Source organism: Panicum virgatum, chromosome 9N (genome assembly GCF_016808335.1).
Source record: "Panicum virgatum strain AP13 chromosome 9N, P.virgatum_v5, whole genome shotgun sequence".
NCBI classification, from domain to species: domain Eukaryota; kingdom Viridiplantae; phylum Streptophyta; class Magnoliopsida; order Poales; family Poaceae; genus Panicum; species Panicum virgatum.
Genome location: NC_053153.1, coordinates 71,195,416 through 71,217,913, shown reverse-complemented (window position 1 = coordinate 71,217,913; position 22,498 = coordinate 71,195,416). Strand labels below are relative to the sequence as shown.

General features: G+C 52.8%; 4 protein-coding genes across 4 annotated transcripts; 2 read left to right on the top strand and 2 right to left on the bottom strand.

The window, feature by feature from the left end:
- Positions 1-769: 769 nt before the first annotated feature.
- LOC120690579 (disease resistance protein RPS2-like) lies at positions 770-5,027 on the bottom strand. Its single transcript, XM_039973278.1, has 3 exons — positions 3,751-5,027; positions 1,357-3,082; positions 770-1,002 (listed from the first exon to the last, which is right to left on the bottom strand). The coding sequence occupies exons 1-2, from the start codon at positions 4,768-4,770 to the stop codon at positions 1,358-1,360; spliced, it is 2,745 nt and encodes a 914-aa protein (XP_039829212.1). The 5' UTR covers positions 4,771-5,027; the 3' UTR covers positions 770-1,002; position 1,357.
- Positions 5,028-7,018: 1,991 nt separating this feature from the next.
- Positions 7,019-10,534, top strand: LOC120690580 (tyrosine-specific transport protein-like). The gene is made up of 7 exons (XM_039973279.1): positions 7,019-7,394; positions 8,108-8,522; positions 9,034-9,171; positions 9,261-9,420; positions 9,570-9,717; positions 9,788-9,964; positions 10,080-10,534. Exons 1-7 carry the CDS (start codon positions 7,074-7,076, stop codon positions 10,335-10,337), a joined length of 1,617 nt encoding a protein of 538 aa, XP_039829213.1. The 5' UTR covers positions 7,019-7,073; the 3' UTR covers positions 10,338-10,534.
- Positions 10,535-10,734: 200 nt separating this feature from the next.
- On the bottom strand, positions 10,735-12,335 carry LOC120690581 (heat shock cognate 70 kDa protein-like). The gene has a single exon (XM_039973281.1). The coding sequence runs from the start codon at positions 12,201-12,203 to the stop codon at positions 10,899-10,901; it is 1,305 nt and encodes a 434-aa protein (XP_039829215.1). The 5' UTR covers positions 12,204-12,335; the 3' UTR covers positions 10,735-10,898.
- A 6,028-nt stretch (positions 12,336-18,363) lies between these two features.
- On the top strand, positions 18,364-20,974 carry LOC120689324 (DNA-binding protein EMBP-1-like). Its single transcript, XM_039971618.1, has 7 exons — positions 18,364-18,530; positions 19,298-19,387; positions 19,499-19,547; positions 19,644-19,696; positions 19,788-20,028; positions 20,142-20,219; positions 20,945-20,974. The coding sequence occupies exons 1-7, from the start codon at positions 18,364-18,366 to the stop codon at positions 20,972-20,974; spliced, it is 708 nt and encodes a 235-aa protein (XP_039827552.1).
- The last annotated feature ends 1,524 nt before the right edge of the window (positions 20,975-22,498 follow it).

Sequence of the window (22,498 nt, the reverse complement as noted above, 5' to 3'; positions counted from 1 at the left end):
GGATGGGCTGCACTGTGGAGCCAGGCCGTGGGCCGAGTGTCAATTGGGTCTCTTTGAGTCCTTTTCTTTCCTTTGGATCGGAAGGAGACTGTAGGCCTTCGTGGTCCCGGTCGCTTAACACGTGTTTTGTGTTTTGAGGGCGATTTAGTCCCCTGATTAGGGTGCCCCTGATCATGGTACCCGACAATAGGGTTGAATGAATCGCGACGGAAAGACTGCTTAGGCAAAATCAGGTGATCAAGTTCAACTTTTAGGCCCGTTTAGATTCACACGTTTTATGCATTTTGATGGAAACAATTTTGTTTCCTGCGTAAATATACAGAGATAGGGAGAATTCCGTTACATGTGGGTCTTAGGCCTTACCATCAATTTAGACAGAACATATAGAAGTTCAAAAAATAGTAATACTATAAAACTGATGTCTAATTTTTTTAAAAAAAAAATAGGACGCTCTAACATATATTGTAATAGTTAAATATTGCTATTGCAAATATTGTTTTCTGCATGTTTCATAGTAAACATAGGCATATATTGCAATAGTTAAGTATCGATATTGCAACTGTTATTTTCTGTATATTTCACAATTAATGTTACGTGAAACATAGTGGTCATATTACGGTGGTAATTTTCTATCCCAGAGTCGAGAGTCGACCCATGCAGTCATTTTTTACATTATTTTTTCTCTAAGTAATTTTTAAAGTTTTGTCAGAGTGTCCAAAAATTTCTCATTATCGGGGCACCGCTAAAAAAAGTTTGAGCAAGAATACAGTATAGTATGCTGGTTGAGTTATAGTACTACATCAAGCTAAAAAACAGAGTCACCAAATGCCAAGTGCCAACTGCCAACACGCAGTGAATTAGCCCAAAAATCGAAATGTCCCAAATAAAATGGTAGGAAGGAACCCCAAAATAACCATCTTATTGCTGTCTGAACTGCAGTACTCCCGATCCCTCGGCGCCAAAATTGCAACCTCGCCGCCTGTTGCAAGTCGACCATGGTGACTCAGGCTGTGTTTAGTTCTTTCCATGTAAAAATTTTGTGTTGAAATCTTGTTAATTTAAAATACTAAATGAAGTCTATTTACAAAACTTTTTTATAGATGGGTTATGAATCGCGAGACGAATCTAATGATACAAATTAATTTATGATTAATCTATAATTAACGAATGGTTACTGTAGCATCACTGTTGCAAATCATAGATTAAGTAGGCTCATTAGATTCGTCTCGCGATTTACAAACCATCCATGCAAAAAATTTTATAAATAGACTTTATTTGATACTCCATGCATTTATCTCAACATTCGATGTTCGATGTGATTTTTTTACGTTCATGGGTTTACGGGTAAAGATCTGCCTCAGAGCACGGGGACGAAGCAGGCCTTGGCGTCCTCGCCTGCCCACTGCAGCGCGTTCCACCAGTGCTTGTCGCACTCGATCCGCACGGTGCCCTGCTGCCCGCGCGCCGGCCGCAGCGGGATCCTCTTCAGCCGCGGGCACCCCCTCGTCTGCAGGCGCCGCAGCTCCGGGAACGCGCACTCCCCCTCCACGCGGACGGCCTCCAGCTTGGGCAGCCCGAGCAGCGCCAGCAGCCTCAGCCGCGGGAACACGACCACCTCCGCCGCCGCGCTGCCGCCGTCCTCCGCGCCGCCCAGCAGCGTCGTCAGCCCGTTGCACCCGCTGAGGTTCAGGGACTCCAGGCAGGGGAGGTGCTGCACCCACGTCAGGTGCGTCAGGGAGTGGCACGCGCCCATGGCCACCTCGCGGAGGTTGGACGCGGCGGCGTGGGACCACGCCATGGCGCGCAGCTTTGTGAGGAAGCCAAACTTGATGACCTCTAGCCCGGGCACGTGCGCGTCGGCCATGATCTCCTCGACGTCGGACGAGTAGGCCACAAGCTCCCGCAGGCTCTCCTGCACGCCGCCGAGCTCCGGCGTGTGCTCGGCGGACAACAGCGGCAGGGCGCGCGCGCCGTCCAGCTTGCGCAGGTGGAGAGACCGGGCGCGCACGCCAGGCGCCAGCCGCGCGAGCCGCTCCACGTCGCGGATGTTGTCGAGCCAGATGCCGAGCGAGGCCACGCGCGCGCCGCTGCTCTCGAGGTCGTCGATGACCGGCGAGACGTAGTCGTCCGCGACGGAGACGATGCTCGCGGTGAACACCTCCAGGACCTGCAGCTTCCCGAGCCGCGACACCAGCCCCGGCGGGATCGTGATCTGGATGTAGTAGTTGTCGCGCAGGTAGAAGTACTTGAGCTGGCTCAGGTTGCCAAGCTCCACCGGCAGCGACAGGATCTTGTTCTTGGATAGGTTGAGGTACTCCAGGTTGACCAGGCAGCAGATCTCCATGGGGAAGGCGTCCTGGATGCCGGTGTCCTCGAGGTCCAGGTACGTGAGCTTCGTGAAATGCTGGATCGCCTGGAGCATCCTCTTCGGGAGGGCGCGGTTGCACTGGAGCATCAGCGACGCCGGCTGCGCCTCCGCGAGGGCGCTGCCCGCCTTCGCGGGCGCGTCCTCGATGCTGTTGTGCATCAGGGACACGCGCTCCGCGCCGCGCCACAGCGCCTCCTCGCGCGGGGGCTCCCTGAGCCCGGCGCCGGCGCGGACCAGCCACTTGCCGGGCGCGAACCGGAGCGCCGCGTTGCGCACGACGTCGTGGAGCCTGACGTGCGTGTCGGACGGGAACATGTTGTACCGGTGGTTGTCGCCCGCCTCCAGGAGGCGCGCGGCCTCCAGGATGGCGATCACCGAGTGCCCGAACCGGTGCGCCTCGGCGATGTCGCCGGCGATGTCGGGGAGCAGGCCGAGCCCGATCCAGCTCTGCGCGAGCTCGTCCTTGGAGATGTTGTGATCCTCGGGCCAGAGCGCGCAGGTCAGGAAGCATTCCCTCGCCGTGTCGCTCTCCAGGTTGTCGTAGCAGAACTTCACCAGAGCGTGCGTGCTCTTGTCTGAGCCGGGCGTGGTTGAGAGCTGAGACGCCTTAAGAGCGTCGAGTGCATCAGCCCACTCATCTGGCGTGCGCTTATTTGACATGGCGCGGCCAACGGTGACGAGGGCCAGAGGCAAGCCCTTGCATTCTGCAGCCACCTGTTCGATGGCAGAACAAATTAGCCTGAAGAAATCGAAGTATTGTAACCGGAAATTCAGTACTCAACAAAGAGCTGTTCGGTCTCCTTGAATATTTGGGAGTATTGTTAGCCTAAATATTTTTGTCAAACAAAAATAACAATTGTAACTGAAAATTCAATACATTGTTGCTCAGATGGTCATGCAAAGAAAAAAAATAAAGGACTGAATGTGATGTAGAAGAAATGGATCATGCATTGATTAAACGCCAGTAAACTCAAGTATTGCCAATAATTGGCTTCCTAGGACATTTTGTAAACTAAACACAATTAGCAACCAGTCATGATATTCTGTAAGCATGTTAAGCACTAATCTATTTATAAAACCAAAATGGACATTGTGAATCAATAAACATCCAATGTTTTTGGGCCGGTGCCATCCACTTTAGTTCAGTCAGCAAGTAGCTAGATGTCCTTTGGATCAAAACCATCCACTTCAACACGCAAATAGCATGATGTTGATCCAAGGCATAGAGCGCTAACTGAGAAATAAGTAGGTTGCAAATAATTGAGTCACAACGAAACAACTATTTTAGACTGAACGAGAGATAAGTACACCAAGGAGATGGTTTGAAACAGATCCATGGTTTTCAACGTTGAACAAGATAAAAGTGTAGATCAGCTGATTACCTGTCTCGCAAGTGTGAGGATTTCAGTGTGGCGATGGATGGCGTCCCCGCCAACGTTGGCCTTAAAAAGTCTCCAAGCATCCTCCTCGTTGAAGCACTCCATCTTGATCTTGTTGCGGCAGCCCATGTCGGCGCACAGCGCCTCGCTCCTCGACGCCACTATGACCTTCCTCACCTTGCCGTTCGCCATGCCGAGCGGCTGCGGGATGCCGACCCTCTCCAGGTCCAGGAGCTCCCACACGCCGTCCAGCAGGAGCAGGAAGCTCTTGTCCCTGAGGAAGCTCAGGATCCCCGCGGCCTGCGCCTGCTCCGTGGGCGCGTCCCGCAGCCCGAGCACGGACACCACCTCCCTCTGGAGCTTGGCCACCGTGCAGTCCCTGGCGGCCGCGACGAGCAGGACGTGGTCGAAGCGCGCGACGCGGCCGCACACCTCGCGCACCAGCTTCAGCGCCGTGGTCTTGCCCACGCCGCCGGCGCCCCAGACGCCGAGCGCGGCGTCGCAGTCGCCGAGGAAGCGGAGCGCCTCGTTGAGGTAGGCCCTCGCGGGACCCGCCTCCGCGGGGAGGTCCCGCAGCTCCTCCGGGTCGCAGAGCAGCGGCGGCGGCGCCTGCGGCGTGGCCAGCGCGGCCTCGAGGATCGCCGCGCCCTGCTCCCGGAGCGCGCGCACCGCCTTGAGCTGCTGCTCGGCCAGCCCCGCGACGGGGCCCGCGGGGAGGAAGAGGTACTGCACCAGGCGGACCACGTAGAGCTGCCCTCCGTCGTGGCGCTCCTTGATGGACACCAGCTCGTCCTGCGCCTCCTGCACGCGCCGCAGCCAGGCGCGCACGGGATCCGACGCCGGCGACGGGTCGTGGGCCAGCACCTCCGCCCGCTGCCGCAGCAGGGCCTCCACCGCGTCGGCCAGCTCCTTGACGCGCCGGTCGGTGTCGGCCAGCGGCTGCCACCACTTGCCGAAGAAGAGCACCAGCACCGCGCCGCCGAGGGCGAGCGAGCCGAGCACGGCGGCGAGCTGCAGCTCCATCGGATCCCCGCCGATCGACCTGCAACCAAACTAAGATCTCCGCCAGCGGCACGCTTCGATCTGTCCTATCGTGCGTTCAACAGCGGCACGGCGGTGCTAGGGAGACAGCGGTGGCATGCGCGTGTAGGTTTAAGAGGACGACGGAGCGAGAGTAGGTGGGGTCGCCAGAAGGGATTTAATGGTGCAGTGAATGCGTGAGCGGAAGCAGTTGGACGCCCTGCCGGTGTGTCGTAGTCACGAGGGCGGCGCAGGACGGCAGGAGTGGAGGCAGGGTGGGCATGAAGAGCTCGGGGTTGGAGATCCATCCAAGCTGGCTCGCCGTGAGTGGCCATGCCGATCGGCTGCTGCACCAGCCGCATTCATTCACGCCATGGACGCGCCCTGGACGCTGTTCCAAATGCATGGGTACTTCAGCACGTCACCCAGGTGGCCAGGTGACATTGGGTTCCAAAATTTGGCCCCGTTTACTGGGCAAAAAAAATTTGGTATTTTTTTGCAACACTAATTACGAGTATTTAATATAAATTAATTATAAAATTAATTGCACGGATGGACGGGAAATCACACGGCGAATCTATTAAATCTAAGTAATTCATCATTAGAGGTTGTTTATTAGGTTTATTAGATTCGTCTCGCGATTTCACCCGGAGTTATGGAATGAGTTTTGTCAGTTATCCACATTTAATACTCTTATTAGTAGTCAAACGTTCGGAATTACTGTAGCGTTTGAAAATTTTTGGAAACTAAATGGGGTACCATGCTAAATTTATTTATTTACCGAAATATGGGCAAGAATAGCAATTGGTTAGGTGCTAAAATGAGATGGCCAAAATTTTAACCATCAATTAGTTTGATGCCAAGTACAAGTACCAGAAGAGAGGATTGGCACAAACAACCAGAATATGGGATATGTGAACGTTGCCAATTGAGTCATGCCATTTTTTTTTGAAATTAACCAAACGAATGGCAAAAGTTAGACATGCTCATATTTTGACACGGTCTATTTTGGCACTCAACCAATCGCCCCAAACCCGAAACTGTGTCCAAGAAACTGCTCGTTCTCACGCGTATGCGAGGTTTCTCAGGGCACGCGCTACTTATCACTTTATCAGCAGACCACGGTCTCAAACAGACCCATAGTCTCGTAGTCGTAGCTTATGGAGTATTTTATTTGAATATGTGAAATAGACATATACATGTGACATTTAAAGCATTTCCCTATCCTCTCTTGCAACCTCAAGACATAAGAAATTAAATAAAATCATTGACTTGACCCGAAAATAATTAAATGAAATCAATATCAGAGTGTTAACATGTCATTATTAAATGTGAAGTGATGAACTCATCTAAGATTTGAAGCTGTCGCCCGTTTCCAGGTCCTCCGAACGTCTTCGTTGCCATCAACGATTTGCTCCGCCACTGCCCGCTAAAGAAAACAATCGAGGTAGAGTCTTGAAGCTGATTCCAATTCCTAATTTTGCGGACTACATGCCATTTTTTTCTTCCGGAAGTCGGGAAGTGTGGACTACATACCTTGCAAACTCAACTTCTTAAAGGCATGCCACACTGCATTATTGCCGGAGTTGATACCACCGAGAATCTAAAGAGCTAACCCGAATCGCTGTAAAATTGGTTATAAATTAAACTATTATTATGCTTTGCAACGTTTCTGTCGACAATGATTTAGTCAATTTTGAAGTTTTGCCGACTAAATCTTTAAAGATACTAAAAAAACGCTCTTTGTCTCTCCATTGCTACCGTCACCTATAGCTTCTCGTGAGGCCGTACGTCGGAGTGGCAGAGGGGCGGTGGTGCCAGTTAGATCAACGCCCACTGATGTAGGACTGGAATCGGACACTTCGTTGGCTACTACGCTCGGGGCAGAGGGGCGGTGGTACCAGTTAGATCTACGCACGGGGTTCGACTCCGACGGCCGACTTCCCCGTCAAATTTTTCAGCGCCACATGACCGCAAACGAAACATAGTGCACGTCCGGACCTGACCATATCGTTTTCGTTGCAGTTGGTACACGCACCAAGGCAGGGCTCGGCGCGCCCTGCCTTGGTCCAGAATCTCCGAGCTGCCGTGCCCGTCAGCTCCTGCGGCGCGCACCACACCACAAACCGCGATGATTCCCGGCCCGGCTCTCTGCAGCCACCGGAGCTCGGAGATTCCCCACGGGCGGTGAATCCACAGCCAGTCCAAACAAACGGCGAAGCGAATCGCATCGCATCGCATGTCGCCTGAGTCTGAGCGCACGCCCCAGCCGCGACGGCGCGCGCCACGGAAGCTCCCCGCCACCAATGCAGGGGGCCATCGCGCGCGCGGCGCTGTGCCCCAAGGCCCGCCGCGCCACGTTCGGCCGCCCGGCGGCACGCGTGCGCCACGTACCGAGAGGCCTCTCCGGCGGCGGCGGCAAATGGTGCGTCGCGGCTGCCGCGGGCGAGAGGGGGCCCGACGTCCCGGGGGTCACGGACGCGCGCCCGGTGGCTGAAGGGAGGAAGCACGCGGTGGCGCTGCCAAGCGGCGCGCGGAGAGGGAGCGTGGCCGGCGCCGTGGCGCTGATCGTCGGGACCAGCATCGGGTCCGGCATCCTCGCCGTGCCGCAGCGCACGGCGCCCGCGGTGAGTTTTCCCTCTTCCGCCCACACCCCCCAAGCGCGAGTGCGCGAGACCAACCTGATAAGTTTACCGTGGGCGGGCGCGGCACGCCGTCAACGCGGAGGCCCGCCGGAATTCATTTCCGCGATCCGCTCCCGCAAGTTGCGGGCAGGTGCATCGACGAACCCGCCGGTGAAAGATGCTGCCGCCAGGACAATGATTTCCCCAATTAGCAATGGTGCTGTCAGTACCAGTAATTGCCACCATGGACCAGCTGCAACATCTCTCTTCCATATCTTTCCTAACAATGAATGCATACAGTAGAATACAAGTAGATAACAGCGCGTGGCCCCCGTGTCTGAATAATCACTCCTCTCTCTCTCTCTCTCTCTCTCTCTCTCTCTCTCTCTCTCTCTCTCTCTCTCTCTCTTTTTGAAACAAGAACTGTCTGAATAATCACTCAACTGAATCTCTCGGCGGAGCAGATGACCAAACCAACTGAATTTCTCGGCCCGATTTATGAGCATTCAATCGTTGGCATGTTGTTCGTTTTTAGTAGTTGGCACGACGATCGAATCTACGCGTTTAATTCTCCCAAGTCGAGCGCTGGATCGGTTCTGAACTTCCCATCGATCTGGAAACACTTCCTGAACGGAAGAAACATCTGCATTCATCGGACCCAACGCCCATTTCGTCAGGGAAGCAGCACTGACCGTTGCCACAATTGATGGATGCAGGGCTTCATCCCGAGCGCGGCGTGCATGGTCACGTGCTGGGCGTTCCTGGTGGCCGAGGCCCTCCTCATCGCGGAGATCAACGTCCACCTGCGCCGGAGGCGGGAAAGGGACGCTAGCCACAGCGGCGGCGGCGGCGGGGAACTGGACCTGGAGGTGATCTCCGTGAAGAGCATGGCGCAGGAGACGCTGGGCGCGTGGGGCGGGCACCTGGCCACCGCGGCCTACCTGTTCCTCTCCTACACGTCCATGGTCGCCTACGCGTCCAAGTCCGGCGAGGTGCTGTCCCGCCTGGTCGCCGGCGTGCCCGAGCCCGTCTCCGGGGCCGCCTTCACCGCCGCGCTCGCGCTGCTCGTTGCCGGCGGCGGCCCAGGCGTCACCGACCGGGTGAACCAGCTGCTCACGCTCGCCATGATAGGCAAGTACTCGCTGCTCGCGATCTCGATCTCGTACGTGTCCGGACAGACTTGCATGCCGTGCCATCCATGAGCTGCCATTCGCTGTTCGCTTGGCCGTGACTGGTGCTGATTTATTATAAGACAACAATACTACTGATTGGCTGATAGCTGCTGCCTGGTGCTAATTTAGTATGGGAGAACAATACTGCTGGCTGGTTGGCTGGTGGCTGATTGACTATTACTACTGTAAATTGATCGTGCGTGCATCAATGCTGCCGTTTCATAGATCTGAATTAACACGCGCCCGGGAAAGAATCTTTGCTTTTAGCCTTTGAGGTCCCGCTATTTACTCTGATGCCTTAATATTTCAAGACATATCAGCAATGTCTTCAAGTGTACCACCTGCTAGTGGCTAAACATGATCTGGACTATCATCATCAATTCATGAGCCCTAGCTTAAAGAAAAAAAAGAAATAATGAACTCTGTTGTGACCAGTTAATCAGGACCTGTATGTCTGTCCATCGCAACAGGTTTACTGCTGGCGATTGAGGTGTCAGCAGTGGCGGTCGGCGGTGGCCTGAGCCTGCCAGCGAACGCCAACTGGGAGCAGGTCCCGGCGGCGCTGCCCGTGATCATCTTCACGCTGGTCTTCCACGACATGGCACCAGGTACCCCGTACCCACACGCCGATCCAGCGCGTCGCCGGCTGCTAGCCTATCACCTGGGAGCGTACTGACCGTTCGCTGATCTCTCGCAGTGATCTGCGCGTACCTGGAAGGGGATCTCGCGAGGATCCGGCTGTCCATACTGCTCGGCAGCCTCGTGCCGCTGGTGTCCCTGCTCGTGTGGGAAGACATCGCGCTCGGCCTTGCCACGGACCTCACCGGGCCTGGCATTCTGGACATGTTAAAGACAGAGTAAGGACACCGCGGTAGCAAGAACATGCGCTCATCTTTTCGGCAATCTGCGTCGCCGTTCAGTGCTTGAGGTTTACTAGATCGATCGTGCCGCCGACGCCGAGGCACTCAATTTCAGTCACGTGAATAGGGTTCTTTGATTTTTGTAGTTGGAGCTATACGGTGGTGGAGACCTTCTCGCTCCTCGCCGTGGGGACGTCGCTCATCGGAACGCTGCTTGGGGCTTCCCAGTTCTTCATCGAGCAGCTGACCAATCTGGTCTCTTCATCATCAGCCCAGGAACAAGTAAATATAAAAGTAAGTAGGCCACCAAGCGGTTCTAGGAACAATGTGTGAAGTTTTCTGACCAAAAAAATGGTGAGTGCAGGAAAAGATGAACAAAGGCATTGTGTTTCGCAAGGAAGATGGATCCGGGCATCCTGGTGTGGCAGCAATTCTGAAGAAGAACAGGCTCAGCTACATCGCTACTGGGATCGTGGTTGTGCCGACCATGGTCATCGCGGCTACTGTCCCGGATTCATTCTCCATAGCTACCGACATCGCAGTAAGCGTGCATGAAACACATGTGAAATCTTATCTTGGTTAAATAAATCGGAGCAAACATAGCATCCCATTCTTCACTGAGACTTGCTGCACTGCTTTCCTGCACAAATGTTCAGGGCGGATACTGCATGACCATCCTGTACGGTGTTCTCCCTCCACTGATGGCCTGGGCTATCGGCTCCAAACTGTCCGGCACGAGCGCCGGACTCGCAGACGAGGAGCTTCCGAAAGACATGAGGGGGGAGATGGAATGGGACATGAGCAGCGCAAGTGCAAAGCCTGTTCTGGTTGGGATGGGGGTGTTCTCTGTCCTCATGGTCCTTGAGCAAATGTTTCAGGACTTGCTTAGTTTCAACGCCTCTGTAGTTTCATAATTAGATCAGGAAGCTTATTTTTTGCCGCCAATGTTGATCTCGCGTTAACTACCGGTTGACGCAAGACTGTTAGGCCGGCGATGTGAATTGCAGTAGTGTGCCATACATGAAGGGGTTAGTCTATGTGTTTTGGGGGTGTACTGCCAGTTTGGCCTGTGTTCTTTACCTTTGAGCCCATTGCGCTGCTACTTGCGAAACCGTGGTCTTAGACTCGAGTCCACTCCTACTTATTCACTCTATTCGCTTGGCTGCGGCTGGTAGCTGGTGCTGATTTGTTATGAGAGAAAAATATTATTGGCTAGTGCTGATTTGGTGTGAAAGAAAACATTACTAGCTGATTGACTGACAAGCCAAGTGTAAAGATTGTGCCCAACATAAAAAAGATTGCAGGAGCAGGGCATTTAATAGATACAGACGACCACTTCAGTATCACTGATCACACCATGTTTTCGGAAGTTCGTTCAGAAAATAAGGAAACGTATAGATGGGCGCATATTGCATTGGAAAATGAAATGACAGCATGAGTTACTATACGAAGAACGTCCTCATGAAATGGCAGCATCAACTGGTCGGCCTTCCTTGATTGATTGATTCTGCTGCTATCCCCTTGTAAATCCTGACCTCCTGCGGGCTGCAGTCCTCCGCCATGAGCTCGATCTCCTGCTTGCTCAGCCGGCCCTTGTTGCTGGTGATGGTGATGTTGTTGCTGCGCCCGGTGGTCTTGTCCTGGGCCGACACGTTCAGCACACCGTTCACGTCGATGTCGAAGGTGACTTTGATTTTAGGTTCGCCCCTGGGCGCCGGGGGGATGCCCCAGAGCTCAAACTTGCCGAGCAGCTTGTTGTCCTTGGTGCTCCCGCTCTCGTCCTCGTACACCTGAATGAGTACACTGGTTTGGTTGTCGCAGGTGGTGGTGTACTCGTCCACCTTCCTGCTCGGGATGGTGGTGTTCCGCGGGATCAGCACTGACATGACACCTCCTCTCGTCTCGACCCCAAGTGAGAGCGGCGTCATGTCGAGAAGCAGCAAGCTCCGCATCTTATCACCGCCAGCCTTGCCGCGGAGGGAAGCGGCCTTGATGGCGGCTCCGTAGGCAACGGCCTCATCGGGGTTGATTGTCCGGCAGAGCTCCTTGCCGTTAAAGAATTCCCTGAGCATGGCCTGCAGCTTGGGCATGCGGGTGGAGCCGCCCACGAGGACGACGTCGTGGACTCTGCTCTTGTCCATCTTGGCGTCCTGGAAGCACCGCTCGACAGCTTCCATGCACTTGCTGAAGAGGTCCTTGTTGAGCTCCTCGAATCGGGAGCGGGTGATGGTGGTGGAGAAGTCAATGCCGTCATGAAGCGAGTCGACCTCAATGGTGGTCTGTGCAGTGGAAGAAAGCATCCTCTTAGCCCTCTCACAGGCATTCCTAAGCCGCCGGAGCGCCTTCTGGTTGCTTCTGATGTCCACTTTCCAGTGTTTCCTTAAGAATTCCCGTATGGAGTACTTCACCATCTCGTTGTCGAAATCGGCCCCGCCAAGGTGAGTGTCACCGGCGATGGCCTTCACGTTGAACAGAGCCATCTCTATGTCCGCGCCCGGATCGATGTTGAGCAGGGAGACATCCAAGGTGCCACCCCCAAGATCAAAGACAAGAACCGTCCTCTCTCCGTTTGTGACGGGCATCTTGTCCAGACCGTAGGCGATGGCGGCTGCGGTCGGCTCGTTGATGATGCGCAGGACGTTCAGGCCGGCGATGACACCGGCGTCAATCGTGGCCTCACGCTGGGCGTTGTTGAAGTAGACAGGAACGGTGACGACGGCGTCCCTGACCGTGGTGCCGAGGTAGATCTCGGCGGTCTCCTTCATCTTGGCGAGCACCATGGCGGAGATCTCCTCAGGCGCGAACTGCCTCTCCTCGCCTTTATGCTGCACAATAATCGTCGGCCGGTCCTCGTGACCGGCGACGACTTTGAACGGCCACAGCTTATGATATCTCTTTGTACCACCTCATCACTGAATCGACGACCAATCAGCCGCTTGACCTCTGTAAGAAAATTAGTCGATCATATGGTCAGCCAGATGATCCATGTACAGCTTAAACTAGCACTCTACGCCGATTAAAAGCTGCCGTTTAATTTGTTCTTCCTTCAAAGCTACTACTCCTAAATGAACGTCGTCTGTGAAGGACCGAGCTTCAAAGACGCCTACTAAAAACTATAGTGGCGGCCAAAGAGAAGTTGAAGTTCTCTCAGAAAAAGAGAAGGTGAAGTGCGCGATGTGCAGCTCTTGAACGGTAGAAATAAACTGGAGAATGAAATACCAGTGCTTGTGCTTTGTACTGACCGAAGATGGTGTTGGCGTGGTTTAGGGCGGCCTGGTTCACGGCCGCCTCGCCGACGAACCTCTCGATGTCGGTGAACGCCACGCAGGACGGTGTGAGGCGGCTGCCCTGATCATTGGCGATGATCTCGCCGCGGTCGCCGTGCCACACGGCCACGCAAGAGTACGTCGTCCCCAGGTCTATCCCGATCGCCGGCCCGTCGCCGTTCGAGGCCGCCATCTATGTCCAGCGGTCAACTCAGAGCTCAGAGGCTAGGCTAGCTTCCTTCATGCGGAGGATACAATGCAAGCGCACTTCACGCTACTTGTCCACTTGTATTAAAAACAAAGCACAATAATTATCTTTGACAGCTTACACCTGACATGGCTGAAATACCTTGTATTTTTTTTCAAACAAAGGGCAAGAACCGGTCTAAAAAAATTATAAATCTATATCTATTTATTTCTAAGGAATTTCTAAAGTAAGTTTCAACAACCTAAACTTTTAGTTTGGTCTGTATCCTGTCACTAACAGATGACCCTTAGTCCATCTTGTATGCGAGTTGGACGAGCTCTCCGTACACAACTCGATCATATAGATCTCTACAAATTAACAAACATATAACGATGCATATTCGATATTTATACCAACGCTGTCCGTAACAACGCATGGGTAACGGTTTATTTTTAAAGCAAGTAATATTTCCACCTAAATTTTTAGTTTGATCCGCCATACGTCATTCATAGGTGGGTCTTAGTTTGTACCATATGCGAGTCAGACCAGCCCTTCGTTCATGACTCAATCATATAGATCTCTACAAATTAACGTATGGAAAACTATACGTATCTGATATTTAAATCAATTTTATCCATAATAATGCACAGGCATAATACGAAGGCTATTACGGACTTGACGCGGGCCGCGGTGTCCCCTGTGTAGAAAGACAGTGAGCACATTGCATCTCGCATACTTAGCTCTCAACTCAAGCGGCTAGTGGGGATCTTGGTCGTCCTATTAGACCTTAAAACAAGGAGTCTTTTACTTGTATACTATTAAAAGAGTTAATGGTTTATCTGTGTGCTACTAAAAAGTTAGGAGATACTTGTGTACCATCGCGCAAACTTCTTTTGACCTGTGTGCCAATTTGGACGGAAGGAGGTCTAAGACTGTCTGCACTCGTTGTCCTCTATATTCATCCTCTATAAGAAATATTCTTGCCTAGTCATCGAGATTCTCTTTTTTATATACAGTTTCTCCGCACCCATTCATCCTCTATACTCTACTCTACATCAACTACCAGAGCCGGGACCCACATCTCAGAATTTTTTTATCTTTTTACCCCATTCCCTCCCCACTCTCTCTCCTCCCTCCCTCCTCTATCTCTCCTACCCGCGCCGCCCCTCCCCTGGCGCCGCCGCACCCCGGAGCTCGCCGGCCTGCGCACCACGAGGCCGGCGGCCGAGGGATCGAGCTGTGCCGCGTCGTCCTCCACTCTCTCTCCGCCGCAGGCCCCTTCTCTCTCTCCCTCCCTCCTCTCCATGGCAGCCGGTGAGCTCGGTCACGATGGCCCCTCGCCGCACCCTCCTCCGGCCCCGACCTCCGCCCCCTCGCCGCTGCCTCACCGCTCCCTCCACCGGCCCCGAGCTCGGCCCTCGCCGGCGGCGGCACGGGGCAGCTCCGCGGCCGGGCCACGGGAGGCACGCGGCGGCCAGGCCGCGACAGCGCGCGGCGGCCGGCGGATCTGGGCCTCCCCCGCCGGTTCTCCTCGGCGACGCGCTCTGTCCCTCTGTCCTCTCTCCTCTCCGGCATGTGCGCCCTCCCCTCCCCCTCCTCCACCACGCGCGGCGTCGGCCATGGCTGCCGGTGGTGGCGGACCGGCCTCCGGCGTCCAACCTCGTGTGGGAGGGTGGCGTCCATGGCGAGGCGAAGGGGCGGCGCGCGGCGGCGCATCCCCGGCTCCTGCGCGAGCCCCGCGGGGGAGCGAGCTCCGCGCGGCCATGGCGGTGGCGGTGGAGGAGCTCCGCGCGCTGCCACGGCGGTGCCGGAGGTGCAAGCGGAGGCCGACGAGCGGAGGCACGGCGGCCGGGCACGCGGCACGCGGTGGCCGGGCCCACGGGACGCCCGCGGCGCGTGGCGGCCGGGCACGCCGCGGCGCTTGGCACCTCTCCCTTCCCTCTCGGGGCACATGGCGCGCGGCGGCCGGGCACGCGGCGGTGCTTGGCAGCCAGGCCCGCTCGTCGTGCGGCCGTCGCTGCCGAGTCCGACCTGCCTCTGCTTGAGCGGCGGCTGCTTCTCCCTTCCCCTCACCGGATCTAGTGCGGCAAGGCGGCGACGCAGGCCCCTGCTCCCTCCGTCGGCGTGCTCAACCTCGAGTTCGGCCGCCGATGCCCCTCCTCCCTCGCCCCCTGCACGAGCTCGAGCTCCTCCCTCTCCTCTCCTCCCTCTCCTATCCACCTTCCCTCTTCCAGCTCCCTTCCTCGGCTTCCCGGTGGCGGCCCTGACCGCGGGGCAGCAACGGCCGAGGCGGGCCCGCGCCACGTCCGCGGTTTAGCGAGCTCCGCTGAGTACGCTCGATTTGGCGGAAACTGTGGTCTCCGCTTCCGTCGTGTATCGGATAAAGGATGCCGCTGCAGCTCGTTTTACTGTATTTTGGAACTGAAGGATGGTTTACAGGTTGCCGGTGCGGGCAGCCTAAGGAGGCTAGCAGAGATTAAAAAAAAAAGATCGATTTGCCCTTCGTTACTTTTCTCTACGCGCCGCCGCCGCAGCACACCCCTTCCAAACCGGTTCCTCTCCGCCGGCGTCCTTCCGAAGCTTGTCTCCGTCCACGTTGCAGAAGTCTGGCTGCAGGTTGGTTTCATCCACGCTGGAATCTAATTAGGAGCCACAAGAAACCACTAATGCATAGGTACAACTTGCTGGAATCTAATTAGGAGCCACAAGAAACCACTAATTAATGGCATTGTTTGGTTTCCGCGCTAGAAAGTGCTAGGAAATTTTGACCGCTAATTACGGAGTCAAATAAAATCAGTTTACAAAACTAACTCCAGAACCCTGCGTTAGGAATCCTGAAGAATCTAATGAGGCCTTTGACTGCATGATTAGAGGATGGTTACTGTAGCATCGCTGTAGCCAATCATCAATTAATTACCATCATTAGATTCGTCGCGAAAAGTTATACCCATCTTTGAAAAAGTTTTACAAATAAATTTCGTTTAGTACTCCATGCATGCGAGACTTTTTTTAGAAAGCGTGTATTTTAGGAATCCTAGAGTAACCAAACAACGCTAATGCATTGCGTCTTGCATTCACCAATTCATGATATCCTCTCCTGAACAAGACTTGCATTTAATTCCTATAAAAACTAAGCTCTGGCCTGCGCCGTTTGTGTGTGAGAGAGAGATTGAGAAAAAAAATTGGCGTCATCAGGCACGCGCTAAGGAGCTCACTCTGTCTCTCGCCATCTAGGAATCCAATAATCCATCGTTTCCCACCACTTATGCCTCGTTTAGTTGCGTCCATAAAGTTTTTTTAATGGAATCTTGGCACATTAGAAGAAAACGTAGACTAATCACAAAACTAATTACAGAACTCGTCCGAAATATTTATTAAGACTAATTAATTCATCATTAGCACATGTATACTGGAACAATCACTGTAGCAATTTAGTATCTAATCATAACCTAATTAGGCTCATTAGTTTCATCTCGTAATTTACAAGCGAACTATGCAATTCATTTTTTATTTTGATTAGATTTAATACTTCATGCATGTAGAATTCTTTTTCGATGTGAAAATTTTGAAATTTTGAATTTCGCAACTAAACAAGCCTCTCTCACGTGTGAGCTTGAGCCGCCATGCCCGCACAATGGCGGCGGTCTGCAGAGCCCTCTCCTCGGGGACTAGCGCAATGGCCTCACAGGTCTCCCGCCCAGGGGCCACGGCCAGAGCAGCAGGCGGTGTACGGCGCTGGCCATAGCATCGGTGTAAGGAGTGGGGGAGGAGCGCTGGACGAGAGACGGGCGGATGAGCGGGGGCGCGGAGGGAGGGAGGCGACGGCGGTGCGAGACCGGTCCTCAGCAGTGGCACCGCCGGTATGGGTGAGCGGGGAGGTACGGAGATGATTTTAGGGGCACAATGGATATTTCCAGTGGTGGGCTCCATCTGTCAGGTCTAAGAAACTGTTAATTCCTAACATGAAGCGAACGGAATGGCACACATGTCAAAGAAATTCGCGTTATGACATACATTATCTCCAAACTTTCTAGTGACACACAGATTATCATTAATTTTTGTAATGGTATACAGATAAAATACTCTAAAACAAGTGATGGGTTGGAAGCAGGTCTATTTGGGCTGACACGATGAGCACACGGGCTGGCCATGGCGTCATCCGCCTCCATGATGTCGGGCGACGACGAGGGCCCGAGCGCCCGGGCGCGGACCGTCCGCCGGGGCGGCGGCGACGCAGGCACACGCGGAATGGGCCGCATCGATGCAGGCCTACTACACCGCCGGCGGGCAGCTTTACTGTAGGGGAAAGTAGGATGCGTATAATGTGGTCGATATATTGCATTAAGCTCCTAGGGCGGTATATATAGAGTACATGGCTTGGAGGGCAAGTAGCCTCTCCTAGAGATAAGGAAGGTTATCCTGGGATTACAATCAATCCTAAACTAACCATATCCGGAGTTGCCTAATATACTCTAACATCTCCCCGCAGTCGTAGCAGTAGCAACACGAATGGTCAGACTGGAGAACAATGGAGACGTATCCCCCTGCAGTCGGAACGCCAGTGCGAAAGCTTTGACTGGAGACTCATGCAGATGATAGCCCTTTAGTGCCGTAGTAGCCGAAGTCGAGGTGGACGTGGTCGAAGCCGTGGAGGGGGTGCGGGCCGAAGCGTCGTCGAGGTGCTCGAGTTCACAAACTCAGCAGCTTCTTGCCTAAGACAGTAGCAGGACGGTGCAGCGGATGACGATGGTAGACGGCGCGGTTTGCGACTTAGGTCACACTCAGAACAGGGGTGGCAACAGCGCAGGTTGCAGCAAGTGTCGCGCTCAGATCAGGGGTGACGATGACGTCTTCCTTCAGGAACATCGGCGGCGATGTCTGCGCGAGAACGGCTGGAGGCGCGGAGGCGGATCGAGCGCCTGCTTGATGAAGACCGGCGGCGAGCGGCGCCACCGCCTGAAAAGGCGATGACACCGGTAGGGTGGCTTGATCACGAACGTCGTCGCTGCAGCCTGAAAGGGCGCAGCAACAACCTCGTCCTTCGGGGGTGTCGACGAAGACCGGCGACAAACGGCAGGGCGACGCAAACCGATCTTAGATCGGAAAAGAAAAACAGCAGTAGCACCAAGACGAACCTACGGGTACAATTTCGGGTGCACGTAGCATTGCCCCCAACCTTATCCTCACACCCATCGGTAGAGACAGGATCAGAGGCAAATCGGTGGAGGGGGCAAGAACCCACTGGCGAGGGAGCTCGACGGGGGGAGGTGCAACCTGAGCGGCTCCTCTGCTCCGGCCGTGCAGCAGCCCGACGACCCCCAGAGGCCGCCCCCGTAGCCGCGACCTTGCGGACAGCAGCGCGGCGCTGAGGGTGGAGGGGAAGCAGGCCTGCGGCGGCGCGTTGGAGAGGATCGGTAGTGGAGGGCGGCGGCAACGCTGCAGCCCCGCGTTGACGTCGATTGGCGGTGCGGCAGCCTGCCGACCCCGATGGCGCAGTGGCCTGGCATCCCCACCGAGGTCCTCCGCTGCTGCGCAGGGCACGCCTTCTTGGGGAAGCGGTGCGGCAGCGCTGGTAGGAGGCAGGGCGCCTGGCCTGATGCGCAGAAGGGGCAGACGGATATGGATGCAAAGCCGAGGGGGACGACGACGGGGAGGCACGCAGGCCCAGTGGTGCCCCTATGGTGATGTGGTACCCGACGGGGACGTCGAGCGGCGCCGCCATGGGGCGGCCAGGGAAGAGGTAGGTCCTTCTGTTGCTGGTTGACGGCGACGGCGGCGCGGATCAGAGGGATCCACGGCGCATCCTAGGAGGGCGCTGCCCCCGGCGGAGATCGATCTCCCCGGGGGCGGCGCGGGTTGCAGCAGGAGCGGCGGCGGCTAGGTCAGGATCTAAAACCTAGGCGTCTGATGCCATGTAGGAAAGTAGGATGCATATAATGTGGTCGATATATTGCATTAAGCCCCTAGGGCGGTATATATAGAGTACATGGTTTGGAGGGCAAGTAGCCTCTCCTAGAGATAAGGAAGGTTATCCCGGGATTACAATCAATCCTAAACTAACCATATCCGGAGTTGCCTAATATACTCTAACACTTACGCTTGGCACATCACGCAGGTACAGACGACGATGCCTCCTTTTTCTTGTTGGCTTGTTCCTTCGCGTGGCGTGTGTTTGAGATGGCGCGGTTTAGGATTGATTAGGATTTCGTCCACGGTGGAGGGATGCAGCAGCACATGATGGCGGCGGCGGCGGGTGCACCGTACGGGACGCCCATGCCGTTCCACGTGTCGTTCCACCCCGCGTCCCGGCGTACTACGCGGATGCGGCCATGGCCATGATTAAACCCTCTGTTCCAATATCGGTCGGTTCTAGTGCTGTAGCTGGAATATGAGATTGATTCCTAGGTTTGGTTCTGTGCAGAGTGTTCCCTACATGGCTGGCTAGCCCGTTGCGGTGGCAGAAGGGAAGAGAGAGCTCTGGCGCTCCCTCCGTCGGTAGTACTTCCGGAAGGTACCACTTCAGTTTGTGCTACGGTGGTGCATAATGTATTTACTGGTTGCTGATATGTGCTGTTGGTTTGTTGAGCTGATCGTGAAACTATTCTTGTCGTGGTGCGTGCAGCAATGGCGGCTGGAGCGAGGAGACATCAGAGAAAAGATATGCTTGTGTCGTAGGTACCGTGTAGGTCATTACCTAAATGCCATAGCTGTAGTGTAGCAGTATTGGGACCATGTTGGTTGATTGTGATTTCGCAGGTTTTGACTAGCTATTACCTTCTGCAAAGAGGAGAAAGTCCAGCAGTGCAAATGTGCAAGGTTGGCTCACATGACCCGTAATGCCTACTTATAAGATACAATGCAATAGCTTTCTATTTTGGTGGGTATGTGCCTAGCCATTGGTACCTTTCAAGCGAGCCATCTCAGGCTACGACAATGCAAGATGCTGCAGCCGAGACCGGAAGCGCAGCAAAGAGGAGCTATGCAGGAAAGCTCTCCGTTTCGACAACTGAAATGGCAGCAATTTCCAATGCAAGATCGAACCTTAACATTGGAATAGATCTTTGGAATAATTCTCCAATTAAAGCAGAGACCTCTGGACAGATTCAGATAAATGCAGCAGCACCTTGCCATGATGCCCCTTTATCACAGATGGTAAGTATGGGAAACATACTATGGCAATTTGCATGAACAACTAGTATTCTGTATCTCTAATAAATCCAGAGCATGGCATTTTTCCATCTTCTTGATGTGCTTTCTTTTAGTAGGATGAACGAGAACTGAAGGGGGAGAGAAGAAAGCAATCTAACAGAGAGTCAACAAGGAGATCAAGACTACACAAGCAGGTACTGTCATTGTGTCCTCAATTAGAATGTTGGGAAGAGAATGGAGACGATTGTGTTCTAATGGTCTCTTAACCATTATTTTTTGGGGTGATGCTTTGGTCATAAATGGTGCTACCAGCAATACAGAAAATACTGATTCTCAACTTTGTTAAGCATGTACAATGGTCTACTGATCCATATGAAAAAATGCTTTAGTTATGTCTAATTGGCGCATTGTTACAATGCCATAACTCTTAACCTGAAAATGGGGTGGCTGGCCTAGGAAGGACCTAAACTAATCTCTTATCCACCATATCACCTTGTGGTTATACAAATACATGAATATGTATAAAGAGTCTTGGGCGAGGCGCATAAAGTCGTAGACAATTTGAATTTGCAGATACTTTGCAGTTCTCTTGAACAATGTTGTAATCTACTTGATGTACTGATTTTGGAAGTTAAGTGTGCCCTTGACCTGCCCTGACCCTTGACATTTGTTTTTTGTGGGAGGCATCGAATCTGAACTTAAGCAAACATCTAATTTGTGTAGGTTGTTACACCAATGAGATTTTCTTGGACAAACAAACAAAACATTTTTTATAATTGATGGTATTAGTTGCCTTATACTTGGAGATAATTTAGTCAGAACATTCAGATGTACTATAATAATAAAATTTAACTCAACATTGTACAACTTCTTTAATAAAAATGTGTATTTGATTTGACGTCCTTGTTATACTGTCCAGCAAGAATGTGAGAAACTTGAAGCTAACTGACCTGAACTCGACCAGCTTAAGAAGGCCTGGAGACATGGGAGCAAAGAATTTACAACTAATGGTGAGCAACTAGCCCTCTTTAGGTAGGTTATCATTGTAAATACTTCATATTCAGATTTTCTATTTATGCAGGGTGAAATGGAACAGGTTGAGGATAGTGTTGTAGCAACTTTGAGCATGCATATAATTGAGAAGGCAAAGGTGCATCATGGAAAGAGTGATCAACACAGTGATAAAAAGCAAGGGTATAAAAGGAATGCATACATACACATCCATGAAATTAGGTACTAAAATCCAGATATCCAAACAGCACAATCCAAATTTTTTTACCCAGAATCCAGATTTTTAAAATCCACTAAGAATTCTAGATTCTCATAATCCAGTCCAAAGAGTACTAGCACATCACATGCTCTTCTGTCAGTGGTAGAGTAGGAAAGCTAGTAGGTTTGTCCACTTATGCTACAACAGGTAAACAGTACTAGCACATAGCCACACACGGAAGGGCTAACCCTTTCTCAAGTTTTCCAACCATAATGTTGGCCGATGATCAGAGACGGTGTAGCACATCACGGGATCACGTCGATCAGCTGCTCCATCATTGTAGGGTGGATCTAAAGATAGTGTGTCGCATAGAAAAAGATTAGTGTGTATCTGCTGCTACTTCAACTAAAATGTACTTGCATTAAAATAAAATAGAGCGAGTTTGCATTGAGCTGACAAAAAGAAATTATCTTACCTAGGCTTGATTAGGATGGAGGTACCTGTGCAATGCTTGGGAGATTGTACTCAGGGGAATACTGAACGTGGTGCCAGGTACACCGGAATTGATGATCACGATAACACCATTCCTCGACAGCACTGGTCCAACTGACATGCCCTTCATGCTGACACTGTCCAACAAAAGAAAGGAGGGGGTAACGTGGTCACGAGTTTCATTGCCGATGATAAATTATGGCCTTCGAAAAAACAAACAAACAAAGCACCAATAGATGATGTTGGAAAAGAGTGCAAGACAAACTTCTAGCGTATTCTTCACAATGCAAGAATGATATATTTTCTATGGACGACTCTGGAATTAGTAATAAATAAATTTAGAAATGTTAAAATATTTAGGAATTCTCTAGAAGGGGACACTTGTCTAAATATCATGTCCCCTTTTGGCCTATAAATAGAGACTCCTCTCCCTTGCCATGGCATCCATCCATGAGCATAGTAGATGAGAGGTGGTAGTGCTAGGAGAGAAGGGTGAGTGCTAGGCTAGCCACTAAAGAAGAGGGTGTTGTATGTTCTTGTGTAGTATTATGTTGCAATTAATAAAGTCTTCTTGTAAATGCTAGTCTCCTGATTAAGGCAAGTTTCTAACTAGTCTATAAAGTTGTGATCTATCGAATGTTGGCTTTATCACCTGGGACCATAAAAGGGTCTGGGCACTGCCACCCGGAAGTGAAAAGGCGGGTCTATCATCAAAATGACTCAATACACTAAGTAACTAGAAATTAAAAAGGCTGACCTACTTTAGAGTGA